Below are 26,918 nucleotides of genomic sequence, written 5' to 3'. Positions count from 1 at the left end.
TCCTACTGCTGCCAAAACCTTCTCCTGAGTTGTAGTTGTAGCCCCACCACCTAGCTTAGCTTGACCAGCATCCTGAGTTACTTGTGGAGCCTCAGCAAAACTTTTGATTTTGCTAGGCAGAATATTCTCACTTGAAGCTGTTGGAGGAACCTTACGTCTCTTGTTAGCGGTACCTCTAATTTTGTCAGGAGCCTTTGTTTCTTGACTGACAATGGCACTAGGAGGAGGTAAAGAAGTCACCACAGACACAGGAGGCTGAACCTGCTCCACTACAGGGGGATTCTCCTGAACAATTGACACTACAGGCACAGGATGCTCGGGCACAATGTAGTAGAGTGCTCGAGTGCGTTCAACTGTCACATCCTCTGGAACACTGCAGTTGTTCATGCCCTCCTCGCTAACAAAACAGAGCATATCACATAAGATGCGTGGCAAATGAAATCAACTAAGCCTCACAAGGATAAAGTTATGAAACTTACAGCCAATATATCATCTTACACAGCCACTTTTTAGGTAGATTTGCAGTATCTACCCCAGGAGGAAGAAGGCGCCATTTTTGACACTTATCACAACCCACCCAGTTGTCCACAATTAGTTCATAAGGAGGAGCACCATTTCCTGCTACTGGAGCTCCTAACTGAGGTTGTTGAGGTTGCTGGGATTGCTTACCTTCCCTAACTGCTTCAGAAACATAGGCTGGATGTGAAACTTTTGTGGGCACATCTTTTGTTGCCAATTCTCTTTGTCTCTCCTCAGAAACTTTAGAAGGTTCTTTACTGCCAAAATCAGATGTGATCCTTTCTTTTGTCCTTTCCTTTCGCTTGTTGTCTGTACTCTCTGTCTGATGTACTTTCGCAAGGTCTCCTTGTTGGAAACCCTTATAATCTTTGTGAGCAACTGGCTTGATAGAATGTTGGGGCCCATCTTTTAGTGTCTCATCTACCATCAAATCAGTTGCTGAGCTTGCTTTCAAATATTTATCCTTCCCAACACTCCTCTGCACTTCCTTCAAGGAATCTTTTCCTCTCTCCCTCGACAAGCCCCTCAATCCATCAGCTTCTTGTCCCAATTCCAGTGACCTCTTTTTTGATTCTACCACCTCTTTTGCAGGAACATCGGCAGCAGGGATGAGAAACTTTCCTATTCCACCCCCCTTGGAGGTCGACAGTCTTCCATCTTGGGTGGAATTTGTTTTGCCCTCACTAGGCACAAGAAACCCTTTTACTGAGCTCCTCTTCTTTCCATCAGAAGGCTCTGAAGAGACATCAAGAGGCCTTTTGCCATGCACATTCATTTCAGATGTGTTGAAAACTTCTTTGCCTGCATTTCGCCCCTGATGACTTACATCCATGTGTTCATTGATGCTGTCATGAGAAGAAGCTCCTTTCTCCACCCTGTAACCTCTTGATTGTAGTTCTCTACCTGGATCAACTTCCTTGGGTGGTTGAAAAGGTGAGCAGAAGTCTTTGGGAATGTGATCTGCCTCATATAAGGAATAATCTGGTGGAGCCCTGTCCACAGAGCAACCCTTATAGTCCTTGTTTGAGTCATTTGATCTGCCTCCTGTCCCAGACTCACTTACAGCATCCCTTGCTTGTCTTTCACCTTCACTCACTTTTGTTGGTGCTTTTCCATAAGCTTTTGAAGGCGCTTTAGACGTACGCCTGCTACTATCTTTTGAGCCTCCCCTTTCCTTCTCAACTTCTACTCTCTTAAAAGGCCGATCGGAACTATCACCTTTCCTCTCATCTGCATGCTCCCTTCTCTTCTCCCTAGGGATGTCCACCTTAGCAGAAGTGTTTGCATCATCCTTCGGCTGACGAACCTTTTTAAAACCAGGTGATCTGAGCTTTTCATTTGAATCTTCTTGACATGTTGACCAAAACCTTTCCTTATGTAGAAAAGGCTCTGTCACAAGGTCTGGTAATGGTGACAGTAGCATCCCATCTGGAATGTGATGGGATGTCATTATCTGTCAAACACAGGAAAGCAAAGGAGCTTCAGCGTTATTGGTACCAAACGAAAGATATCTTTATATTCAAATTTATCCTTCTTACCCTAATCATTGTCAATGGTGTCTTATCCGAGCTTGAATCCAAATCAGAGTCGGTTCTGCCATCCTCATCAACAAACTCATCATCTGCTTCTGATGATGAGTTGCTCAATCCAAAATCACTGTAAATTGTAGCATTCTTTTTCTTTTCATTGGTATCTAATCCCATCTTGATCTTTATTTTAAAATTTTTGGGAGGGCCCGTATTCTCATCTATTCTTCCCACTGGAAATGAGCTATCAACATTCGTTGTCTTTTCATTTACAAGTTTAGAATCTTGGGCTCCATTCTCATGCATTAGAAGAGCAGAGCTGGAGCCTGCCTTTAAACTACTAGCTCGAACAGAAGTGCCTGTCGCAGTCCGTTTTATCCTCTGCCAATGTTTGAAAATCTCTCTCTCTCTCTCTCTCTCTCTCTCTCTCTCTCTCTCTCTCTCTCTCTCTCTCTCTCTCTCTCTCTCTGCGCCTATCCAGACTATCACAGGATGGGGAACATACTGAGTATGGATGACACTTGATAGATATGGGGACTGCACATGGATTGGTCATCTTGAATGGCCTACAGAGATTTCCCGATGTGAGGGTTTTTACATGCTTTCCACACAGACATGGAGCCAGCCCAGTGGATTATGTCATGGCACAGCCGAGTCTCATCTCCAGTATCCAGGATCTCACGGTTGGACCCAGACCTGCTGGGGTTGGACCCAGATCTGCTGGGGTGGCAGATCTATTCTTCCCACTGGAAATGAGCTATCAACATTCGTTGTCTTTTCATTTACAAGTTTAGAATCTTGGGCTCCATTCTCATGCATTAGAAGAGCAGAGCTGGAGCCTGCCTTTAAACTACTAGCTCGAACAGAAGTGCCTGTCGCAGTCCGTTTTATCCTCTGCCAATGTTTGAAAATCTCTCTCTCTCTCTCTCTCTCTCTCTCTCTCTCTCTCTCTCTCTCTCTCTCTCTCTCTCTCTCTCTCTCTCTCTGCGCCTATCCAGACTATCACAGGATGGGGAACATACTGAGTATGGATGACACTTGATAGATATGGGGACTGCACATGGATTGGTCATCTTGAATGGCCTACAGAGATTTCCCGATGTGAGGGTTTTTACATGCTTTCCACACAGACATGGAGCCAGCCCAGTGGATTATGTCATGGCACAGCCGAGTCTCATCTCCAGTATCCAGGATCTCACGGTTGGACCCAGACCTGCTGGGGTGGCAGTGAATCACGTTCTTGTGTCGCTGACCATCTCTTTCCAGTTTAGTGTAGCACACAGGGCACAGGCAGCAGCCCCTACTCGCTACACCTTCACTCGGGAGACGGACTGTGTATACATAGATGGGATCTACAGCGGCCTGTGTACAAAAGAGCCAGGGCGACCTCTGGAGGAGCTTACTACTATACTGACACAGACATTACATGATGCAGCAGCAGAGGCATACCCACACACTCAGCCTGAGCAGAGACGCCATTCTAGGAGCATGCCCCAGAACAGCTGATATGATGAGGAATGCCGCAAGACTACAGCTAGACTTCAGAGGGAGGTGCTTTTGGGGGACATCACTCACAGACAGTCACAAATTGACTTACGGCGCCTAGTGCGGCGGAAGAAGAGGGCATTTTTGGCTCGCCTAGAGCAGGACCTATACCAGCTATACTTGAGTCAGGACTCACGTGAGGCATGGCGGCTCTTTCATGAGCACTCTCCCCCCCCCCCCCCCTGCCATTACCTCTACAGAGGCCTGGTGCGAGTACACGTCATCTCTGTACACAGATCCTGGACAGCCGCCCCTTCCCGACCCCCCCGATCCATGCCCCACACATGTGCTTTTTTCACCGCTGAGATGGTGAGGAAGGCCATCGACGGGATGAAGACTGGGAGAGCATATGATCATGCTGGCTTAGTGACTGAGCACTTCATGCATGCCAAAGATCTACTAGCAGAGCTTCTAGCGGTTATGTTTAACCGTGCCATCTATGAGGGCTTGCCTGATAACTTGGAGCCCGTCTACTATTGTACCTATCTTCAAGTCAGGAGACCCTATGGAGCCTAGGAATTGTCGCACTATCATGATCGGACACACATTGGCACGGTTGTACGCATCCATTCTTGAGCAGCAGCTGAGCAGATGGGCAGAGAGAGAGAGGATACGCGCAGCCGGGGCAGGCAGGGTTCAAGAGAGGTTTTTCTACTCTTGACCATATCTTGACACTCAGAGCCATCGTTGAGGAGGGCAGATCACATGGGAGACGGATCTATTGTAGCTTTGTGGACTTCCGCAAAGCATTTGACACAGTACCTAGAGCTAGATTGATGCACAGATTACATGAGCTGGGAGTAGTAAGTACCCACAGAGCTTATTTGGGGGGTCGTGGCATTATACAGGTCAGTAGTAGGGCATGTACGCACCTCAGAGGGCCTATCTACAGCGGTTCACTCCACTGTTGGGTTGCCCGCTCTCTCCTACTTTATTTGGTATGTATGTGGATGAGGTTTCTGACTACATTGGGAGAGATGGTGATAGAGGTGCACAGCTGGCAGGGACATGGATTCCACTATTGTTATATTCTGATGAAAATGTATTGATCTCCGACTCTCCAGAGAAGATGCAACGTCACTTGGATGCTTTGCATAGGTTCGCCCATGAAAGTGGTTTGTCTGTCAACCTTGGTAAAACCAAGGTCATGGTATTTAATACCACGTTCCACCCCACAGTGGATCAAGAGGTCAGCGCCCGCATTCACATACAGCCAGGAGACGATGGAGTATACAGATGCTTACACTTACCTTGGAGTGGTTTTCAATGGACCAGCATTTTCATTGAGGAGAGCAACAAAGACTAGACTGACCAGAGCCAACGCAGCATTGGGTAGATTGGAGAGGATGTGTTCACATGTTCAGTTTCAGGAGCCTCGGACGAAGCTCTGGCTCTTTGACACGTTGGTGGCTTCTGCATTGCTCTATGGAGCTGAGATTTGGGGACCTTCATTGGACCATCACATGAGGATTGGTCGCACTGATGGATGGGGGGGCATGGAGAAGCCACTAGTCTCTATGATCTCGCGGCTCATTAGAGCCAAGGCTTCAGTACCACGGGCCATTAATCGGGCAGATGTCTCCTTCATACACCGCATATGGGAACTTCCAAGAGACAGATATGCCTGCCTTGCACTTGAGTCCTCTCGACAGTTAGCCATGCAGGGAGATACAACATGTTGGTATGGGGAGATGACATCATGGTTTCAGGCGCATGGGTTCAGCATAGACAGATTGCCCCACCACTGGATGCACCCTCTCTGACTCCTACACAGTCCGAGATCACCAGGCTCATCCGCAAGGACCTGACTCAGCTAGACACCAGGAGGACATGGATACAGCCAGCACAAGAATTGGGCACGAAGATGGCTTTCTACAGAGTGCATCTTCTCCAGCTTACGGAGGACGGTTTTGTGACGAGGCCTAGATACATGGGCACCCACTTGTCTCATGGGATACGATGTGCTATTGGCCAGATACGCACATCTTCACACCAGCTGCGGATCGAGACTAGGAGATACAGTGGAGTACCGGCAGAGGCCAGGATATGCCTCCTGTGTGACATAGAGCCTGCGACAGAGTTGCACTACACTTGCCACTGCCCTGTCTACTACGAGATACGTAGCCGCTTCCACTGCTTGTTCAAAGAGGGCTTCGGACCACTCTCCAGAGTCATGCGATACGAGGATCACAGATGCTTGGGTCTGTTTTTGCTCGAGCTGCACAGACACATAGAGAGCCTGATGAGGGGAGAGGCTAGCAAGTCTCAGAGACGGATCACAAACTTCTTTAGAGCAGACATTGGACCCCCGAAAGAGCTACTACCATAGGAGAGCTCGTCGCCTCACACCAGAGGCACACTAATCGATCGAGCGACCGAGCTACGGAGATCCAAACGCCCACGACTGCGGAGGACTACACAGCATCGATGGAGGGTGCATCAGAGGATTCGGATCACTTTGGCTCGACATGCACGACGCCCGGTCAGGCTATTGACCACGGAGGAGATTGATGAGTTCCGCCAACGACCAATGCTAGATCTTTTGTGATTTAGTTATCCCACCTAGCTGCTTAGCTCACACCTAGCAGTTTAGGATTCCACAGTATTTTATTTTGTCATTTTTGTTACTCTGACCTTGTATCAGATCCACCACATTGTAACTTTCTGGTCTCATAGGTCACTTTGGCCTTTTGAAGACGTTAATATAACATTTTCATTTCATTTAATCTCTCTCTCTCTCTCTCTCTCTCTCTCTCTCTCTCTCTCTCTCTCTCTCTCTCTCTCTCTCTCTCTGCGCGAACAACTCTAGGGTTCCATCTCTCTGTCGTCCCCTGGGCGAGGGCAACCCAGTGGGGGGGCATTAACCTAGTATAGCCTTGCCCTATGCCCGAGCTACAACCGCCCTGTGCTCACGCTTCAAAGCCTGCTTGCTGCTTTCAAACTTCAGCTCCGCCTGCAGATCCTTCAACGCCTGCAGATCCTTCAGCGCCTGCAGCTCTCGACTTCACAACATCTCGACTTCACGACATGTCGACTTCAGTGCCGATTGCAAACTGTTCACTGACTCCCTGCTGCCGACGTCCTGACCTCAATGCAAACTCATATGCGTGCAGACTTCGACCTCGCTGCCGACGTCTCCAAGTTAAATCCCCGCAACACGATAAGCTTACTAGTTTACCCAAACTTTTGAAGGTCTAACAGGTAGTCTTTTACACCTTTGAAGGCCTGAAAACTCATTAACAAGCCTTTGCAGGTTGTGTCAAACCCATTAAGCTTTGTAAAGGTGTTAAAGGAAGCCTCAATGTCTTCATTTGGCTCTCCAATCTCACGAAAAAGCTTCCTCCCGGTGGTTGCAGCACCAAGAAAAGGCCCCGTTGTTTGTTAGGAAGCACGGATTACGGCCCTCGAGGCTCAAATCCAAAAACTCATTGGAGAGAATGAGAAGCTCAAACAACGCTTGTGTAAGCTAGAAGAGGCAAAGGAAGTAGAGATCCAAGCTCTACTTGCAAAAGCTAATGAAGTTAAAGCATCATTCACTAAGACCGTCAAAGCAGTTCAGCAAGAAGTCCATGAAGTGACACACAAGAAGATCGACACCAAGATACAAGCAGCTTTACAAGAATGCGGACTACAAGAATCCCTAGGCCTGAAGGCATAGTGGTCTCGTACGGTTCCGTACGTTTTGTACGCGTACGATGATGTGCGGTACTAAACGAACTAAAAAGATTTATGATGTACGATGACGTTATGTACGTTCAAATTAAAAAAAACAAATAATCTCAAGTCTAAGGCTTAGGCCTTATAGAAACTTAACATTTGTATAGATTACAAGTTAGTAGTTACAAATTTACAATACTACAATGTAAAGAGTCAAGACTCAAAGACTAAAGAGAATGAGCATTACATAAACCAAAATGATCATTGAAATTTGATAAGTAGAGAGACAAGACTCAAGATGATACAAAAAAGTGGGGGGACCAAGTGGCAAGGGCTACAAAGTACTCAAAAAGTGACACACCATAATAGAGAGACTAAATAGTAAAGTCTAAAGTAACTAGTCTAAGAGCTTCTAGAATCTACTCACTAGTCACTAGTGCTCTCATCATCTTCCTCTTCTGAGCCTTGCTCATCAACATCATCCTCTTCCTCACAAGAGTGGAAGGATGACGGCTCATAATCTCCATCACTAATGAGGTTGCCTTCATCATCATACTCTGGCTCTCGAGGCTCTCTATCCTCCATAGTGATGGCCGCCGCACAAGAGCCGCTTCCGGAGCCTCGCCGCACATAGGTCCTAGGAGCCTCCGTGGGTGTTGTTGATGCTCTGCCTCTATCTCTTGTAGCCCTGGCACCTCTGCCTCTTGTAGCCGATATAACTCCATGGATGACGACCTTCTTGCGTGATCTTGTGCGAGAAACCCGGCGATCAATCTCCTCAAGCTCCAAGTAGAGCTCACGAAAGATCATTTGCTTCTCAGGGTCTTGCTCTTTATTGACACTCTTTAAAGTGTCAATCGTAAGTGTGAGCTCATCCACGTTGACCTATTTGACATTTACAACATTGGACAATGAAAACATAATTAGTATATTCAAACTAATTAAAGACTAGAGTATAGAAAATGGAGTGAGTCGTGATTATAATTTATGATTTATACCTATCGAGCCATAGGCATCTCATGCATAGAGCGCAACATGCATAAATTGGAGCGACAATAGATAAGTCGCTCTAATTGCTTCGTTGAGAGCTTGTTTCGGATTTTGGTGTGGATGAGGGAGTATGCGGACCAATTACGCTCACATGCTCCCGATGAGCAATCCTAAAACACATCAAGAGAGGCATAAGCTATAAGAGACTATAATTGAAGAGATTAAGCACAAAATGTAAAAGTTTGAGGCTTGTCGCTTACTTGGCCAAGAACCCTCAAAGCAAGTCGTTTGAGAGCGGGCAATTGATAGCCAAAGCTCTCCCACCAAAATAGAGGCTTCACCAAGGATTGCCGCTTCCAACACAAGTTGGAAGTAAATGCGGTGCCTTGTTGGTCGCTATAGTTGATTACCTCTTGGAGAAATGCTCCAATGTCCTCTTCTTTTAGCACCTTAAAGAGATAATTGTTGCGCTCCTCAATAAGCTCTTGATTTGCAAAGAGTTCGGGCTTCTTGTAAGCCGGATGCAAGAGAGCCGCAAAGTAATGGATAGGTCTCTTCATCCAATCCCACCGCTTTGTGATTAGGAGGAGAATGTCGTCTCTCTTGGGAGAGTCCTCGAGGTAATCACTACAAGAAGAGAGAGGAAATGTACTAAGTAGAGAAACAAGCATGTAGAATCTAGATATATAGAGAACATCTAGGATTGTAGACTTCTCAATCTCCTTGTAAGCTTCCTCCATGAAGTGCCATAGAAGCCCAATAGTTGCCCCTTCCATGTCGGTCATGCGGAGAGCCTTGTACAAGGGCAAGATCGCAACGACAAGACCCTTAATTTCTTGCCAAAACTCCTCCCACAAGCAAAGCCGTTGGATGGTTTTGCATCTTGTTGTGAAGCGGCGCACTCTCCATTCATCCACTCCTTAAACTCATCGGAGACCATGGGCTTTTGTATTTTGTTTTGCACATCATAGAGCCGCTCTAGAAGTAGCCACATGGCGGCAAAGCGAGTGGCCGATGGCTTCTTCAACTCAAGGTCGGAGTAGGTGCGGTAAATGGCAAGCACCCTCACTTTGCCATTGATGAAATTGATGATGGAGAGTGCTTGGTTGAGGATATCTTTCACCCAACCTAGCTCCCCTATGTCTTCAAAGAGAAGGTCAAGGCAATGAGAGGCACATGGAGTCCATACTATGGATGGAAATTCCTTCTCTAGCCTCTTACTCATTGCCTTGCAATTTGAAGCATTGTCGGTAATCACTTGCACGACATGCTCCGCACCAACCTACACAAGAGTCATTTGTGACAAAAAGAGTTAAAACTTAAAAGTTAAAACATAGGACTCATTGGCAATTGCTCAAGACATAAAAGGCTCGATTTACGGTTTTACCTCAAGAATGGCTTGGCGGATGTGCTTCCATATGAATGCCCCGGTCACTTTCTTCCCTCTCGAACCCGCATCCACCGCCCGCAAGAAGTACGTGACAAGAATACAAGAAACAAGAATGTTGATGATGCCCCTCTTCTTGCAGTCGCTCCATCCGTCGGAGAGAATAGAGCATCCATACTTTGCCCAACCCGCACGTACGGGCTCAAGTGACTTGTCAATCCTTGCCCTCTCTTCATCAAGCTTCTTTGTTCTCATGTCGTGGTATGACACACTCGTCCACCCTTCGCATGGACCAACCGCCGCAATTGCTATGATCATCCTCTTCCATCGCTCCAACCGAAGAATGTTGAAGGAGAGATTGCATTCAATCACCGTGCGCGCAATCTCTATTTCCGCGATTCTTTGTCTCTCCTTGAGGAAAGACAAGGGGCCGGAGCATCTACCCACCGATTTCGCAAGAGAAGCTTGCTTTGCCATCTTCGGAGGCCGGCCACCATCACTTGAAGACTCCTTGGACTTCTTGGACTAGGCAACACCATCACATGAGGCCGCGGTGGCACCGGTAGCCATGGACATAGTTGGAGAGGCTTCTTCCTCCGAATCGGAGCTATCAACATCCGGCGACACGAACTCATTCGAGGTGACTCTACCCTTGCGTGTCTTCAATGGAAGATACTTTCTCTTGCATTCCGCAAGGATAACTTCGGGGATATTAGGACATGGGCCCGCTTGTCCTCCCATCTTTGTCAAGTGGATGATGAGACGGGTGACGGAAGAGGTCATACCTTTTGGGCAATATTTGCACCACCACTTGCAAGCGTTTTGCTTGTCCCCCACCCGCTCAAAATATCGGCAATGCTTCTCAAAGGCTTCATGAAGAGGAGGCGGCATTATGTAGTATGTAGCTAGTAGCTACTAGTGTCACCAGCGTGTGACTACTATCTATCCTTTTTGTTGATTTCTTTCTTATTATCTATTTACTTTCACTTTTTGGAAACACCCCTCGGGAAATCTAACTGCCCTGCATTGCATAGCTAGTGTGGAACTGTCCAGAGGGAGTCCAGGCCTGAGGGCAAGAGAGCACTAAGGTTGGACAAGGACTATGGTTAGCCAAGTGGGGTCATTGACTAGCCAAAGTGGAATCCTTTGCTACAGAGGCTACATTTCAGTTCTGGATGTGGCCGCAGTGTACAAAGAGGGTCGGATGACCTAGAAAGATACAATGGCAGCATCTCCTAAAATTTAGGGAACTGCTATTTTGGGACCTGAAAATGTCTTCGCGTCATTACGTGCAGTTTGACATGGGGATCATTTTGTTACTCTGTGGCCAAGTCAACAGAGGCTGCAGGTGAGATATTTTTAGACCCGAGGGTCTAAAGCGGGAAAATGCACAAATGAGTGACACTTGGCACTTTGAGGCCAGTTTACTACTTATAGAGAAGGCAAAAACGTGATTTATAGTTGGGAGGCTCATTTTGCAAGTCTCTGTCACAGGTTAAGAGCTATGGAGTGCTTGCTTTCCCTCTTATGCACAGTGCGGTGCCAGGAGTGATGCCCTGCACGCTACGCACTGCCCTCTCTCTCCCCTTTGGCAGTATGTTATGCCCCTCTAGTGGGCTCTTCATTTGACCAATGTACAGTTGTGTGGGTTCATGCGCGATTGCCGAGGCAAGAGCCTCTTGCACAGGTACTGGATTAGCTAGCGGCTAATCCCCCCGCAGGTACAGGTGAATTCGGAGAGGTTTCACGCCAGAAATCTCATCCGATTCAAAGGGCAAGTAGCCCTACAGGTGCGGGAGCTCGAGGACTTGCTAGGGATGCGACCGGCACGCGGAACGGAGCCCGAAACAGTGAATTACAGCCTGCTGTGTATTTTTGCAGGTTTAGGGTTTTGGCCCTAAACGGACCCTAATACCCCCAGGAGGTTCGGGGACGCAAGGGGACCGCTGTACAGGCGATCTGGCGCATTTTCAGGGCTGAAAACAGAGAATTCAGCGTGCTGCAGATTCTCGCCAGGTTTTGCAAAGTGCCCGTATGCGTCGGGAAAGTCGGCCAATGCGTGGGAATACTGACCGTGAAGGGTTCTAGTACAGTTATGCTGCCGAAATCGGGCTGGAACAGTGGAAATTCAGCCGAGTTTGTGCGGGGCAGCTTGTAGGAACCACAGCGTTTATTCCCTCTTTTGAACAATAAAGAAATACCGAAAGGGGCGCCTAAGTTAGGGGCCAATCTGGTGTCTGTCCACTCATACAGGTGCAATCTAGCAGCCTGTATCCCTCTCCCCTTTGTTGTGTCTTGAAAGTACAGGTAAAATAGACGACTAATAATGGGTGAAAGCTAAATCAAGGTTTAAAGTAAAGTCTACCGCCCTTTTTGGATTGAACAGGCCGGTTTCATGGTTCCATCGACGGGATTAAATCACTTTTTCCCATAGAAGTGAGCCTTGGTCAGTTTTCGGCTTGAAGACACAGGGATCATAGACCAGACACAGGGAATTGTAATTATGGCTGACAGACCAGATGATGTGACTGAAGAGGTTTCCTCTTCACAGGGTCAACAGACACATGAAGTGGGTGAGTCCTCAAGACCACCACAGACTGATGATGATATATTCAGGACCCAGTTGGCTACTGCTGTGGCTATGTTCACACAAGTAATGCAGAACCCAAGGTTTTTAGCCTTTCTGCAACCTCCTGTTCCGTCTCAGCAAGTTGGGTCACTGGATCATATTCAAAAGCCTGTTAAGGCTCGAGCACAGGTGATTCATACCGCACAGTCAATGGAAACACCTGTACACTTGACGGAGAACATGCAGTCTCCACAACGTATGCCTAAGGTGCAAGAACAGGTGGCTGAGATGCCAGTTTTTCAAGCTGTACCAATTCAGCCCGCCACCTTTCAGCAGCCTATAGCTGGTTCTAATGGGCAGGGAAGCAACCTACAGGCTATGCAACAGGTCTTCCCACCACCTTCAGTACACCCTGGCTATTTTGGAGGTGGATCCGTATTCCAAAGCATGGCTGGTCATGCACCTGGAAATCAGTTTTATACGCCAGGAACAGTGTTTGCGGGTGCTCAAACGATGATGCCTAACCCCATGTACAGTGTCATGGGTATGCAACCAGGGTTTCAAAGCACTCAGGGACAATTTGGGATGCCACAAGCAAATTTTGGCATGGCTGGAATTACAAATCAGCAGCCAAATATGGCATTTCCAAGTCAAGTTAATAGCGGCCAAGGAACACAAATGAACCCTATTAGTGTTCCCATGTTTCAGTCACTTCCATATGACAATTTAACGCCGCTGGAGAGGCCAACTCCGTACAAAGAAGGTGGCAAAGGAGTGTCATTCACGACCTTTACAGGGTTTGATGACAGGAAGAAGGCTCTTTCATTCCTCCAGCAGTTTGACAAGGCCTATGCAGGGGGAAACTTTACAGAGGCTTCAAAGGTCCGCAAGGCAGCCACTTTCTTGACAGGGAATGCGGGACAATGGTGGACAACTTTATTGCTTCAAGGGCAAGCTCCGTCCACATGGATTTACTTCAAGCAGATTTTTGCAGCAGCATGGTTATCTGATGATTTCGAAGCAGATGTCATGACAGAATGGCACCAGCTTAATGCTGCCACTTGCAGAAATCTGGATGATTACAATCGGAAGTTTTGGAAAGCTCTACTTCCAGTAACTTCCTATAGGTTTGTGCCATTGACAGAACAGATAGAAAAATACTGTTGTGGCCTACCCAAAGGATTGAGAAAATACTGCACAAAGACCAAAGTCACTACTTTGACGCAGCTCATCGAGGTAGCAAACACTGGCAATGGTTTGCTCAAGGGAGAAGATTGTGAATTTAACACTGGCGTCAAGGCAGGATCAGGCAAGAAAAATTCAGCCAAGAAGCACGTTCCCAATGAGACTCCTAAAGGGACTCAGGAGTCAGCCAACGCAGGGAAAGACAAAGCTACGGCTGAATCAGAAAAAGGACCAGCAAAGAAATGGAAAAGACGTTTTCCTCGCAAGTCAGAAGAGCAAAAGAAGGTCCTGAGGACAGAGAACAAATGCTTTATATGTGAGCAGCCTGGCCACATTGCTTACAACTGTCCTACAAAGAAAAGGCCAGCTGATTCTGAAGACAAGGAAGACAAGAAAGGAAAGAAGCCCATGGCTGGTCTAGTGCCAGATATGGTGGGCGACAAGCCAAATTCAGATGCAAGTGAGCTTTGCAGAGCATGGGGAAAGGTTAGGGATCAAACAGTGCTTATCTTCTTTGATCCAGGTGCCAAAGCCAACTTTATTTCCCCAGAATTGGCTTCAAAGTTGGGAATCAGACCTGAAGAGATGGGGTATACAGCAGAGGCAGGTTTGGCATGTCCTGGCCATACAGAGGCTGTGACACCCATCATTGGAAAGTTGCGTCTACATATCCAGTCCTATGTAGATGCTGAAGAATTTTACATCATGCCACTGGACGGATGTGATGTGTTGTTAGGTATTCCTTGGTTATTTCGTGTACAGGGAATCATGGATGCCTACAACAAAAAGATCACTGTACAGAGCAGGGGAAAGACTCACATTCTGGATGTAAAGCTTAAAGGGGAGTCTATTCCTACTGTATCAGCTTCTGTTATTACTTCTGTAATGAAAAAGCATCTTTCTGCGTACTTGGTTTTTGCACGTGAAGTGTCAGATTGTGATGAATCAAATTTATCTGTGCTAGATAAAGAAAGGTCAATGTTTTTACAACAATATAGTGACTGTTTTTCCGATTCATTACCGTCTCAATTACCGCCAGAGAGACCCGAGGACCATGCGATAGATTTGGTGCCAGGCTGTAGCCCACCAAATAAGCCTCCGTACAGGGTTAGTGCGGCTCAGCAGAAAGAGATAATGGGCCAAGTACAGGAGCTGTTAGAAAAAGGGCTGATTCAGCCCAGTTCATCTCCATTCTGTTCTCCAGTATTGTTGGTGCAGAAAAAAGATGGCTCATGGCGTATGTGCATCGACTACCGTGCACTGAACAAGAATACCATCAAGAATAGGTTCCCTATACCTAGAATTGATGATATTATGGACAAATTAGAAGGAGCAGCTATGTTTAGCAGGATAGATCTAAAGAGTGGGTATCATCAGATCCGCATTAGATCAGAGGATGTGCACAAGACTGCTTTTAGAACGACGTTTGGCCTTTACGAATTTTTAGTGATGCCCTTTGGTCTCACAAATGCTCCTGCTACGTTCAATAGGATGATGGACAGAATTTTCCGTCCACACCAGCAGTTTGTTGGTACATTCTTTGATGACATGATAGTCTACTCAAAGAATGAAGAGGAGCATAGGCATCACTTGGCCATTGTGTTCAAAGAGCTACGCAGTCATAGGTTGCTCATCAATGCAAAGAAAAGTGAGTTTTTTCTGGAAGAGATTCACTTTCTGGGACACATTGTCTCAAAGGATGGTGTCAGAATGGATCCTGCAAAAGTTGAAGCGATCAAGTCATGGCCAAATTTGAAGACGGTGCATGATGTCCGAAGCTTCTTGGGACTATGCTCCTATTACAGAAGGTTTATCCGAAATTTCGCTGAGATTGCTTCACCTTTACATGCTCTTCAAAAGAAGGCAGTCACCTTTAGATGGACACAGAAAGAGATTTCAGCTTTTAATCTCTTAAAGGAAAAGATGACTTCAGATCCAGTCATTGTGTTGCCAGATCTTAGGAAGTCATTTGTTGTCCAGTGTGATGCCTGCGGTAGTAGCATTGGTGCTGTGCTAATGCAAGATGGCAGGGTAGTAGCCTATGAGAGCAGAATTTTGCAAGGGCCAGAGATGACCATGCAGGTCTATGAGAAAGAGTTACTGGCTGTGATTCATGCGCTCTTAAGTTGGAAACACTACCTGCTAGGTGCAGATTTCGTTGTCCAAACGGACCATCAGACCTTGCGATACTTCTTGACACAGACAAAGTTATCTGAAAAGCATATGCGATGGGCAAATATCTTGTCCATGTTCCATTTTCAGATTGTGCATGTGGAAGGCAAGAAGAACGTTGTGGCTGATGCCTTGTCAAGGAAGCCACAAATTTCAGCTGTGTCGATTCCTTATCATCATGAACTTGATGATATGAGAGAACAGTATGCAAATGATGAAGATTTTGCAAGGGTCTTCGAGCAGCTAATGGATGGACAACGTCATGAACACTATCTTCTCAAAGATGGGTTCATGATGATGCATGGCAGATTGTGTGTCACAAAGCCATTGCGACGCAAAGTTATGGAAGAGAGTCATGTCCCACCGTATGCAGGGCATCGTGGTATCGATGCTACAGTTAAAGCGGTAGAGACATTCTTCTATTGGCCTACATTGAGAAGGGATGTGGATGCCTTTGTGCGAGAATGCCTAATATGCCAAAAGGTCAAGTTTGACAGGCAAAAGGCACCAGGGTTATTGCAACCACTACCTATTCCAGATAAACCATGGGAAAGTATTGCTATGGATTTTATCTTTGATCTTCCGAAAACGCAGACAGGAAACGATGGTATTTGGACCATTATTTGCAGATTCAGCAAACAGGCTCATTTTATTCCTGTCAGGAAGAAGATAAAGCCAGATCAGATGGCACGCTTGTTTATGAGCAATATTTTCAAGTATCATGGCATGCCACAGTCGATTGTTAGCGACCGTGATCCACGCATGACAAGTTTGTTCTGGAGAGGCTTGTTTGAGAATATGGGTACCACGCTCAAATTCTCTTCGTCATTTCATCCTCAAACAGATGGGCAGTCAGAAGAGGCAAATTCTACTGTCCTAGATCTGCTGAAGTGCTATGTGTCAGAGCATAAAGGAAAATGGGAGCAGTATTTGCCATTGGTGGAGTATGCATACAATAATACAGTGCATTCATCAACTGGCAAGGCACCTTTTGAGATAGTTGAAGGTGGCAAGAAAGTTCCTCCCATACTGCATACAAAGGACAAGATATTTGAAGCAGATAAGTATGTTCAAGACATGGATGAAATGTACAAGAAGGTCAAAGTGGCCTTAGAAAGGACTCAGGCAAAGCAAAAGAAAGCAGTTGATCGTCACCGTCGTGAAGTGGTATATTCACTTGGTGATTGGGTGCTTTTACGCTTTGAAAAGGCAAGGTTAAAGAAGATGAAGGGCAAGGAAAGAGTGTTTCCAAAGCTCAGCATGCGTTACTATGGGCCTTTTCAAGTGTGCGACATAATCAGTGATGTTGCATATAGGCTGAAATTGCCTGACAGTTGGAAGATTCACAATGCGTTTCATGTGAGTCTTCTCAGACCCTATGTGGGTGATGTGCCAGAAGATATGCCAGCTGAAGATCAGCCGGAAGTCGAGGAACTTGACGAGATCTTGGTCCCTGAACAGATTTTGGCACACAAAGAAAGGAAAGTGAAAGGCAAGGTTGCTAGGCGTTACTTGGTAAAGTTCAGAAACTATCCACCAATGGATGCTAAGTGGATGGAAGAAGGTGAACTTGCAGAGTCACCAACTGTGTTATCACTTTACCTGGAAGCCTTCGATTTGCAACCTACCTTGACCCCTTGAGTTTCAAAGCTACATGGATTGTCAGTGTGACAATGGCTTCTGAAACAAATGATGTACATGGTATTTAAAGTGAGCTCAAATCAAATACCTGTTACATGAATGTTAGAGCTGTACAGATTGTCAGTTTGGCAATTGCTCTTATGGAATGTCCAAAAGTTTGGTTAGTGCTATAGAAGTGAGTATTTCTTGTCAGTCTGTCAAGGATACAGTGATTGCTTCTATTAAAGAGTACATGTGTAACTGCATTCTTAAACTGTCGGTTTGGGTATGCTCGAAAGTGTTACGGGATCCAACGTGTACTATAAGACAGTGGCAAAATGTGCAGCTACCATTTTGTCATTGGAAAGTTAGTGACTCAAAGCAATGGCAGAGTGTGCAGCTACCACTATGTCATTGGGACAGGGTTCACACGCAGGCAATACATGAGTCGACGAGGTGTTGAATACACCAGGGTTGACAATGAGCATGTATGTGTCGTATATGTGTCGACAGGTGTTGAATACATCAGTGTTGACAGTAAGCATGTACGACATAGATGCAAACGAGGACGTTTGAGATTTCAAGAGGGGGGTATGTCACCAGCGTGTGACTACTATCTATCCTTTTTGTTGATTTCTTTCTTATTATCTATTTACTTTCACTTTTTGGAAACACCCCTCGGGAAATCTAACTGCCCTGCATTGCATAGCTAGTGTGGAACTGTCCAGAGGGAGTCCAGGCCTGAGGGCAAGAGAGCACTAAGGTTGGACAAGGACTATGGTTAGCCAAGTGGGGTCATTGACTAGCCAAAGTGGAATCCTTTGCTACAGAGGCTACATTTCAGTTCTGGATGTGGCCGCAGTGTACAAAGAGGGTCGGATGACCTAGAAAGATACAATGGCAGCATCTCCTAAAATTTAGGGAACTGCTATTTTGGGACCTGAAAATGTCTTCGCGTCATTACGTGCAGTTTGACATGGGGATCATTTTGTTACTCTGTGGCCAAGTCAACAGAGGCTGCAGGTGAGATATTTTTAGACCCGAGGGTCTAAAGCGGGAAAATGCACAAATGAGTGACACTTGGCACTTTGAGGCCAGTTTACTACTTATAGAGAAGGCAAAAACGTGATTTATAGTTGGGAGGCTCATTTTGCAAGTCTCTGTCACAGGTTAAGAGCTATGGAGTGCTTGCTTTCCCTCTTATGCACAGTGCGGTGCCAGGAGTGATGCCCTGCACGCTACGCACTGCCCTCTCTCTCCCCTTTGGCAGTATGTTATGCCCCTCTAGTGGGCTCTTCATTTGACCAATGTACAGTTGTGTGGGTTCATGCGCGATTGCCGAGGCAAGAGCCTCTTGCACAGGTACTGGATTAGCTAGCGGCTAATCCCCCCGCAGGTACAGGTGAATTCGGAGAGGTTTCACGCCAGAAATCTCATCCGATTCAAAGGGCAAGTAGCCCTACAGGTGCGGGAGCTCGAGGACTTGCTAGGGATGCGACCGGCACGCGGAACGGAGCCCGAAACAGTGAATTACAGCCTGCTGTGTATTTTTGCAGGTTTAGGGTTTTGGCCCTAAACGGACCCTAATACCCCCAGGAGGTTCGGGGACGCAAGGGGACCGCTGTACAGGCGATCTGGCGCATTTTCAGGGCTGAAAACAGAGAATTCAGCGTGCTGCAGATTCTCGCCAGGTTTTGCAAAGTGCCCGTATGCGTCGGGAAAGTCGGCCAATGCGTGGGAATACTGACCGTGAAGGGTTCTAGTACAGTTATGCTGCCGAAATCGGGCTGGAACAGTGGAAATTCAGCCGAGTTTGTGCGGGGCAGCTTGTAGGAACCACAGCGTTTATTCCCTCTTTTGAACAATAAAGAAATACCGAAAGGGGCGCCTAAGTTAGGGGCCAATCTGGTGTCTGTCCACTCATACAGGTGCAATCTAGCAGCCTGTATCCCTCTCCCCTTTGTTGTGTCTTGAAAGTACAGGTAAAATAGACGACTAATAATGGGTGAAAGCTAAATCAAGGTTTAAAGTAAAGTCTACCGCCCTTTTTGGATTGAACAGGCCGGTTTCAACTAGTATGATGTATGATGTATCAATAGATTAGAGAGAGAGAGAGAGAGAGAGAGAGAGAGAGAGAGAGAGAGAGAGAGAGAGACCCAAGGAAGCTTGAAGGAGAGACCCAAGGGAGCTTGAAGGAGAGAGACCCAATGGAGACTCAAGAGCTTGAGCCCACTTGAGAGCTTCGATGGAAGCACATGGATGATGAGAGGCTAGAGCATTGAGAGGCTTAGGGCTAGAGCTTGTACAATGTAGCTTGTAGTTGTAGGTTGTGTTGGATAACAAAGGGGAAGGGTTGCTTAAATAGGAAGAGGAAGAGCATGTGAGAAATGGGCAATAAGCATGGCAATGGCCCATGGGCCATGGGCATTGCAATTGCCTTCAAAACGGCTCGTAAACGTCTCCAAAACGGCTACAAAGTGGACGCTTGCAAACAGTCACAATCTGCCAACGGTCATAAACTGCCGAAAAAAATCACCGTACGGAACGTACTAGTCGAACGGGACGGGACGGGTCCAGTCAAACAGAACGGAACGTTCCGTACGACGTGCGAAAATTACCCTGCCTGAAGGTGAGGATTGGAGGACTTCACTCACCATGGTGCACTAGTGAGGACACTCTTGAGCAAGCAATCGACAAACTTAATGACGTTCTTCAACCTGTCAACATCAAGTCAGTAACCGTTGTTTGGATGAACGACACACATAGACGTATTTCACCTGAACATTGTGTCTTGACTTTCAAGAACAAAGAAGAACGGATGAAGCTACTACACCAATCCCGCCAAACTGAGTGCCCAATGGTTTCTTTTATGGACCTTTAGCAATTTGCCCTACCTAGTCGGGCTACTGTAAGTGCCCGTGGTGAGTTTTTTGAAATGACACTTGTATATAACTAAAACTCATGTAAAAACTTTAAAAAGTTCATCAAAAATCCAAAAACTTACAGGTTTGAGCGTGTTGTGCCTTCTTGTTTTGGTTTTTGTTGCAGTTTTTTCCCTCGCCTTGCCTACTCTACATGTAGTCGTGTTGGGACAGCTCTCTATTTGCGTCAATTTTTCATGTAGCAGCATGTAGATTCAATTTTGGCCATCTACAGCTTTCTTGCCAGTAATTTTTCAAGATTTTTCTCAGGCCTTAAAGTGCCTCAATTCCTACTTTTCCAACAAAAGTCACTTACTAATAAATAAGTGAAAAATGTGTACTTTGGAAGAAAGGGTTCATGCTCTGAGAAATGCTAATGCTAACTGACTGTGCAAGAGAGGGTATGCAACTATGGCTGGCCTGGACATGCACGTCTTGCTAGAAGCGTGTCCACGTGGTGCAAGTTAAGTGCGCACGTGACAGACACTCTGGTATTAGATCATTTAGCGGGATAGCTTTTATCTTTGTGGATTCTTTTGTTTCATGTTCTATTGACTTGTTTGTTTCTTGTTTTTTATTTTGCATGTATTTCCTTGGTTCGGGTTGGGTGGGTGTGTGTAGAGCCAGGTTTTATATGCCTTGTTTTCTTTGTTTCTTTCGAGTATGTGTACCCGTCGTTTGTCTTTCAAGCAAAGCACATTTCTGTTTGCTTTCTCATTTTTGGTTTTATTTTTGTTTTCTTTTGTCCTACTCTTTACTCTTCTCTCTCTCTCTCTCTCTCTCTCTCTCTCTCTCTCTCTCTCTCTCTCTCTCTCTCTCTCTCTCTCTCTCTCTCTCTCTCTCTCTCTAAGAGGATATACTTTGTGTACATAAAAGACCTCGGAAGATGCTCAATGGCCTATCTCCCAGAGGAAGTACAAAAGAGGAGTGACCATGTGTAGGCTATGTAAACATCAAGGTGGTGTGTATGATGAATGAAGAATGAACCACTGTGGGGGTGCATATTTCCATGTGATGTGACCTAGGTCCCGACGGAAAAAGATTGACGACCATGTCCATGTGTAAAGAAAGAGAATCTGTCCAGATGTATCACGTGCGCATTGCAGTTGAGCCACATGGACAAGCTACTGCTACAATCTAGCATAAGTCTTAGTTTAGCTCAAGATCTAGCCTAGCACTTTGTGAGCCTCTAGCAGGACGTGCATGTTCAGGCAAGTAATAGTTGCATACCCTCTCTTGCACACTACAATCATTTCAACATATAGGCATGTGAACAATCCCTTAAGTCATTACTCGTGTCACCAGCGTGTGACTACTATCTATCCTTTTTGTTGATTTCTTTCTTATTATTTATTCATTTTCACTTTTTGGAAACACCCCTCTGGAAATCTAACTGCCTTGCATTGCATAGCTAGTGTGGAATCGTTCAGAGGGAGTCCAGGCCCGAGGGCAAGAGAGCACTAAGGTTGGACAAGGACTATGGTTAGCCAAAGTGGGGTCATTGACTAGCCAAAGTGGAATCCTTTGCTACAGAGGCTACATTTCAGTTCTTGGTGTGGCTGCAGTGTACAAAGAGGGTCAGATGACCTAGAAAGATACAATGACAGCATCTCCTAAAATTTAGGGAACTGCTATTTTGGGACCTGAAAATGTGTTTGCGTCATTACCTCCGGAATGACAAGGGGAACATTTTATTACTCTGCCGTGAAGTCAATTGGGCAACCGGTCAGGAGATTTTTAGGCGGCAACCCCGAAATGGGAAATAGCCTGTAAATGTGCCAAGTGGCACATTTCTGTGCACTTTCCTCATGCAGGAAGAAGTGGCGCTGATTTTAGGAGCAAGCAGGCTCATTTTCAGTTTTTGTCACAGGTTGAGAGCTATGGAGTGCTTCCTTTCCCTCTTATGTACAGTTCGGTGCCAGGAGTGATGCCCTGCATGCTACGCACTGCCCTCTCTCCCCCCTATGGTAGTATGTTATGCCCCTCTAGTGGGCTTTTCAATTGACCAATGTACAGTTGTGCGGGTTCATGCGCGATTGCCGAGGCAAGAGCCTCTTGCACAGGTACTGGATTAGCTAGCGGCTAATCCCCCGCAGGTACAGGGGATTCGGAGAGGTTTCACGTGCGAAATCTCGTCCAATTCAAAGGGCAAGTAGCCCTACAGGTGCAGGAGCTCGAGGACTTGCTACGGATGTGACCGGCACGCAAAACGGAGCCCGAAACAGTGAATTACAGCCTGCTGTGTATTTTTGCAGGTTTAGGGTTTTGGCCCTAAACGGACCCTAATACCCCCAGGAGGTTCGGGGATGCAAGGGGACCGCTGTACAGGTGATCTGGCACATTTTCGGGGCAGAAAACAGAGAATTCAGTGTGCTGCAGATTCTTGCCAGGTTTTGCAAAGCGTCGGAAAGTCATCCAATGCGTGGGAATACTGATTGTGAAGGGTCCTAGTACAGTTATGCTGCCGAAATCGGGCCTGAACAGTTGAAAGTCAGCCAAGGTTGTGCGGGGCAGCTTGTAGGGAACCACAGCGTTTATTCCCTCTTTTAAAGAATAAAGAAATACTGAAAGGGGCGCCTATTTAGGGGCCAATCTGGTGTCGGTCTTCTCATACAGGTGCAGTCTAGCAACCTGCATCCCTTTCCCCTTTGTTGTGTCTTGAAAGTACAGGTAAAGTGGGCGACAAATTAAATGGGTGAAAGCAAATAAGGTTTAAGTCTAAGGTCTACCGCCCTTTTTGGATTAAACAGGCCGGTTACATGGTTCCATCGCCGGGATTAAATCACTTTTTCCCATAGAAGTGAGCCTTGGTTAGTTTGGGCTTGAAGACACAGGAGATCATAGACCAGACACAGGAAATTGCAATTATGGCTGACAGACCAGATTATGTGTAACAAACTTGGACACTCCAAGTCAAGAATCAACCGCGACAGCACCAAATAACCACTTCAAAACAATTCACAGATCACAATAGATTTGCACTGGCCCGGCGGAGTTCCGTGCCTAGAGATATTGGCCCCAAAGACTGGCGCCCCTTTCGGTATTTCTTTTTGTATTAATCAATCATCAAAGTACAAGAGAGCGGTTAGGGTTCCACTCTCAGACTCTGCGTCCAGATGCTCTGAGAAGTGAGGCCCTCACCACTAATTTAAAGGTTACAAGGGATGCCCAAAAGCAGAGCCCCAAAAGCTTTTAAAATCAAAAGCATCAGTTCTCTCTCTCTCTTAGAGAGTCTTTTCTCTTTTTTTTTATTAAAAAAAAAGCAAAAGCAAAATTCGCGTCGCTCAACATTTTCCATTTTTTTTATTTTTATTTTTTTTTAATAATCCACCTCCGCGATTTCCGGAAATTAGGGTTTTTGGCAGACTACGACCACAAGCATCACAAAATACTTCAAATGACTTCTGCAAGTCAGGCAAAGTCAAATCTGGTCCTGTAGTGAATTTCTCTTTCAATGTCCGAAAGGCAGTCACCTCTGTGGGTCCCCACGAAAAAGGTACTCCTTTCTGTGTCAAGGTATGCAAAGGGGAAGCAACCTCTGCAAACTTTCGTATGAACCGCCTATAGTACGAACACAGTCCCAAGAAGCTTCTAACTTCATGGACATTCCTCAAATCGGGCCAATCACGGATAGTCTCTATCTTGGCCGGGTTCATTTGCACTCCTGCTGTTGACACAATGTGTCCCAAAAAATGTATCTCTGGTAGGAAAAATTCACTTTTCTTAGCATTAATCACTAATGTGTGATCTCGTAATGCCTGAAAGACTTGAAGCAGATGATCTCTGTGTTCTGCCTCATTCTTAGAGAAAACAATGATGTCGACAAAGAAAGTGCCAACAAATAGTCTGTACTCTCGAAAAATCCTGTCTATCATCCGGTCAAATGTCGCAAGAGCATTGGTTAAGCCAAAAGGCATCACCAAAAACTCAAATAACCCAAAAGTCGTCCGAAAAGCTGTCTTGTAGACATCTCCTGGCGCTATCCTGATCTGATGATATCCACTCTTCAAGTCAATCCTGCTAAAGCACGAGGATCCCTGTAACCTGTCGAGTATATCATCGATCTTAGGAATCGGAAATCTGTTCTTGATGGTGATTTCGTTGAGAGTGCTATAATCGATGCACATTCTCCAAGATCCGTTTTTTTCTTCAAAACCAACAACACTGGAGAGCAATACGGTGAAGTACTAGGCTGGACAAGACCCTTTTCCAAGAGGTCTTTCACTGAGTTCATAATCTTTTCATTCTGTACTCGGCTCACACGATAGGTGGCCGATTCGGTGGCGTGCTTCCAGATATCAGATCAATGGTATGATCTTCAGGCCCTCTCAAAAGCAATCGGCATGAGCGTGGAGAAAAAAAAATCTTGGCGTTCTTTTCTTCAGGTCAAAACATATTCAACCTTTATCCATCGTTCAGTTCTCCCAAAAGAATGAGTAAGAAAACTGAAGTTCATCAAGTACAATCTCTAAGCCCTTCATTTATCAAAGTCGCTTTCTCGGCCCGGTAGTCAACCACGGCGTAGTTCTTGTGGTACCAAGGGATCCCGAGTAGAACGTCACTCGCGTGCCCTGAACACCCCTGTCATTGCAAACAAAGTTTGCCAATGCTCGGTGTAATGGCAACATCCCATCCGGGTGCCAGTCGAACTACCTCCGCCTGTGGCGTCAGTCTGTCGGGCGTAGTTCCAAATCGAGCCGCCAATTCCAAGTGAAAAGAAGTTGGCCTTGGCTCCTTCAAAAGAGCTTCCTGATCCTTCACTTTGCCCCGAAAGCGGCAAAGTTTGTACTTTCATTCATTAGATTCGGTGCAGGTCCCACGCCATGTGGTACCAGTTCTGCTTTTCTATCTGCCTTTTCTGCCACATTCCTCAGCTGCTCTCGAACGCTCAGGCCTGTTGTCGTCTTTATTATTCTGTTCTTTCTATGCCTTATTAGGGCACTTCGCGGAGATATGTCCCTGTTCCCCGCATCCAAAGCACTTCCCCTCTCTGATGAAGCGAGCTCTCTCCTCAGGAGTAAGCTTGGGTCGTGCATCCTTTTTCTCGGGGTTGCTCTTTTTCTTTCTACTTTCATTCCGAGAAGTCTGTTCGGCTCGTTGTGTCATGGCCTCATCTGTGGGGTAGGTCAGATTGCCAGAGTGAATGGCAAAGCCCCACTTCGCATGACTCATCAACTCCTGAATAGAAGCTGACTTATGTTCCAAGCAGTGATCTCGGATCTCTGTAGGTAGACCCAAGGTAAACTGCTCAATCTGTTCTCTGAACGAGATCTTCTTGAATGAAGAGGTGGGTAGAAAAGAGCTCCAGAATCTTTCACGGTAAGAATTCATTGTATCGCTCTTGGTCATCCGGAGATGGTTCCAAGCAACCCGTATATCTCGCTCAAACTCTTGAGTCAACCAAGAAGAAATAAAAAGCCTCTTGAATTTCAGCCATGTAACTGGCACAGTCTTGCTTAATAGAAGCGTGGACCACCAAGTGCGAGCATTCCCCTTAAAGTAAGAGGCAGCTCTCCGAATCTTGGAGTGCTCTGAATAGCGTCCTCCCGCGAAAGCGATGTCAACCTGCTGTATAAAAGACAAAGCCTTCGAAGCATCTGAGTATCCTGAAAAGTATCAAACTTGATCGAGTGGCCACCTTCCTTAAACTCTTGGACTTTCTTGCTTTTATCTTCGAGAAAGTCATACTGGTTGGCTTTGTAAAAATTCTTCTTGTTCGCATAAAACTTTCCGTCATCGGAATCTGAGTTGTCCGTAGACGAGTCCTCAGTAGAACTGTCAGTCTCTAGGCGAGATTTAGCCTTCTTTGCCTTTCTCTTGCCCTTTCCAAAGCGTTGCTTCTTGCTTCGCTTTTTACCTTTTCTGTCTTCTTCGCTCGAATCCGAGGAGCTAGAAGAACTGTCAGAAGAAGAAGAAGAAGAACTGGGTAGGTCTTCAAACTTGACGCGCTTCTTCAATTTCTTTGCCTTGTCAAATGTCGACCGACGACCCAAATATCCCGGGAAGTCAGTGCCTTTCTTCTGCTTTTTGCCGTGCTTTTTGGCTTTCTTTTGCGTGTCAAAAAGCTGAGCAATCCGTGCATCAACCACGTTCTCCAGTTCCTTCTCCGTATATTTCTTGGAGGCAGAAGGTTTCTTGAGAGCGGGTTTCGGGAGTGGTGTTGTGGTTCTCTGCCACTCCGTGTGTACCTCTTCCAAAGAGGTCTGGTTCATATATTTTGCCATCTTCGGATCCTTGGCAAAATTGAGCATCATCTTTGTTGCATCGCCAATCAATTGACGACACTCCATCTCTGTTTGCTCCGCCTGAGTAGGCCGAGGCGGGCCATACTCTCTGTCTGAATCTTCGTTGTGATCCCAGCCCGCATCTCCAGATGCAGAGGGAGTCGACTGATCCTTGCATGAAGCCATAGGTGCCGCGGAAAAAAATTTCGGGGATCGGATTTCCCGTAGAAGAGAAATCGGCCGTGCTCTGATACCACTGTAACAAACTTGGACACTCCAAGTCAAGAATCAACCGCGACAGCACCAAATAACCACTTCAAAACAATTCACAGATCACAATAGATTTGCACTGGCCCGGCGGAGTTCCGTGCCTAGAGATATTGGCCCCAAAGACTGGCGCCCCTTTCGGTATTTCTTTTTGTATTAATCAATCATCAAAGTACAAGAGAGCGGTTAGGGTTCCACTCTCAAACTCTGCGTCCAGATGCTCTGAGAAGTGAGGCCCTCACCACTAATTTAAAGGTTACAAGGGATGCCCAAAAGCAGAGCCCCAAAAGCTTTTAAAATCAAAAGCATCAGTTCTCTCTCTCTCTTAGAGAGTCT

At 46.2% G+C, this 26,918-nt stretch overlaps 3 protein-coding genes across 3 annotated transcripts in view; all 3 read right to left on the bottom strand.

Moving 5' to 3' along the window:
- The window catches only part of LOC147451553 (uncharacterized), a 40,717-nt gene extending 38,031 nt beyond the window's left edge, over window positions 1–2,686 (bottom strand). The window contains exons 1-4 of the mRNA XM_086517479.1: window positions 2,551–2,686; window positions 2,058–2,426; window positions 480–1,972; window positions 1–397 (exon numbers count right to left, since the gene is read on the bottom strand). The exon at window positions 1–397 is cut by the window's left edge and continues 97 nt beyond it. Coding sequence (XP_086373605.1) covers window positions 1–397; window positions 480–1,972; window positions 2,058–2,426; window positions 2,551–2,601 — 2,310 coding nt within the window. The 5' untranslated portion in view covers window positions 2,602–2,686. The remainder of the gene's footprint in view (window positions 398–479; window positions 1,973–2,057; window positions 2,427–2,550) is intronic.
- A 73-nt stretch (window positions 2,687–2,759) lies between these two features.
- Window positions 2,760–26,918, bottom strand: part of LOC147451551 (cysteine-tryptophan domain-containing zinc finger protein 7-like) — a 36,549-nt gene continuing 12,390 nt past the window's right edge. Inside the window, exon 4 of the mRNA XM_086517480.1 lies at window positions 2,760–2,917. Within this exon, the coding sequence (XP_086373606.1) occupies window positions 2,891–2,917 (27 nt within the window). The 3' untranslated portion in view covers window positions 2,760–2,890. The remainder of the gene's footprint in view (window positions 2,918–26,918) is intronic.
- On the bottom strand, window positions 7,488–8,148 carry LOC147451552 (uncharacterized). The gene has a single exon (XM_086518762.1). The coding sequence runs from the start codon at window positions 8,055–8,057 to the stop codon at window positions 7,674–7,676; it is 384 nt and encodes a 127-aa protein (XP_086374888.1). The 5' UTR covers window positions 8,058–8,148; the 3' UTR covers window positions 7,488–7,673.

Source organism: Adiantum capillus-veneris, chromosome 8 (genome assembly GCF_014529385.1).
Source record: "Adiantum capillus-veneris isolate H3 chromosome 8, ASM1452938v2, whole genome shotgun sequence".
In the NCBI taxonomy this organism is placed as follows: domain Eukaryota; kingdom Viridiplantae; phylum Streptophyta; class Polypodiopsida; order Polypodiales; family Pteridaceae; genus Adiantum; species Adiantum capillus-veneris.
Note: the sequence above shows the minus strand (reverse complement) of the source record. Positions and strands in the feature narration are given on the sequence as shown.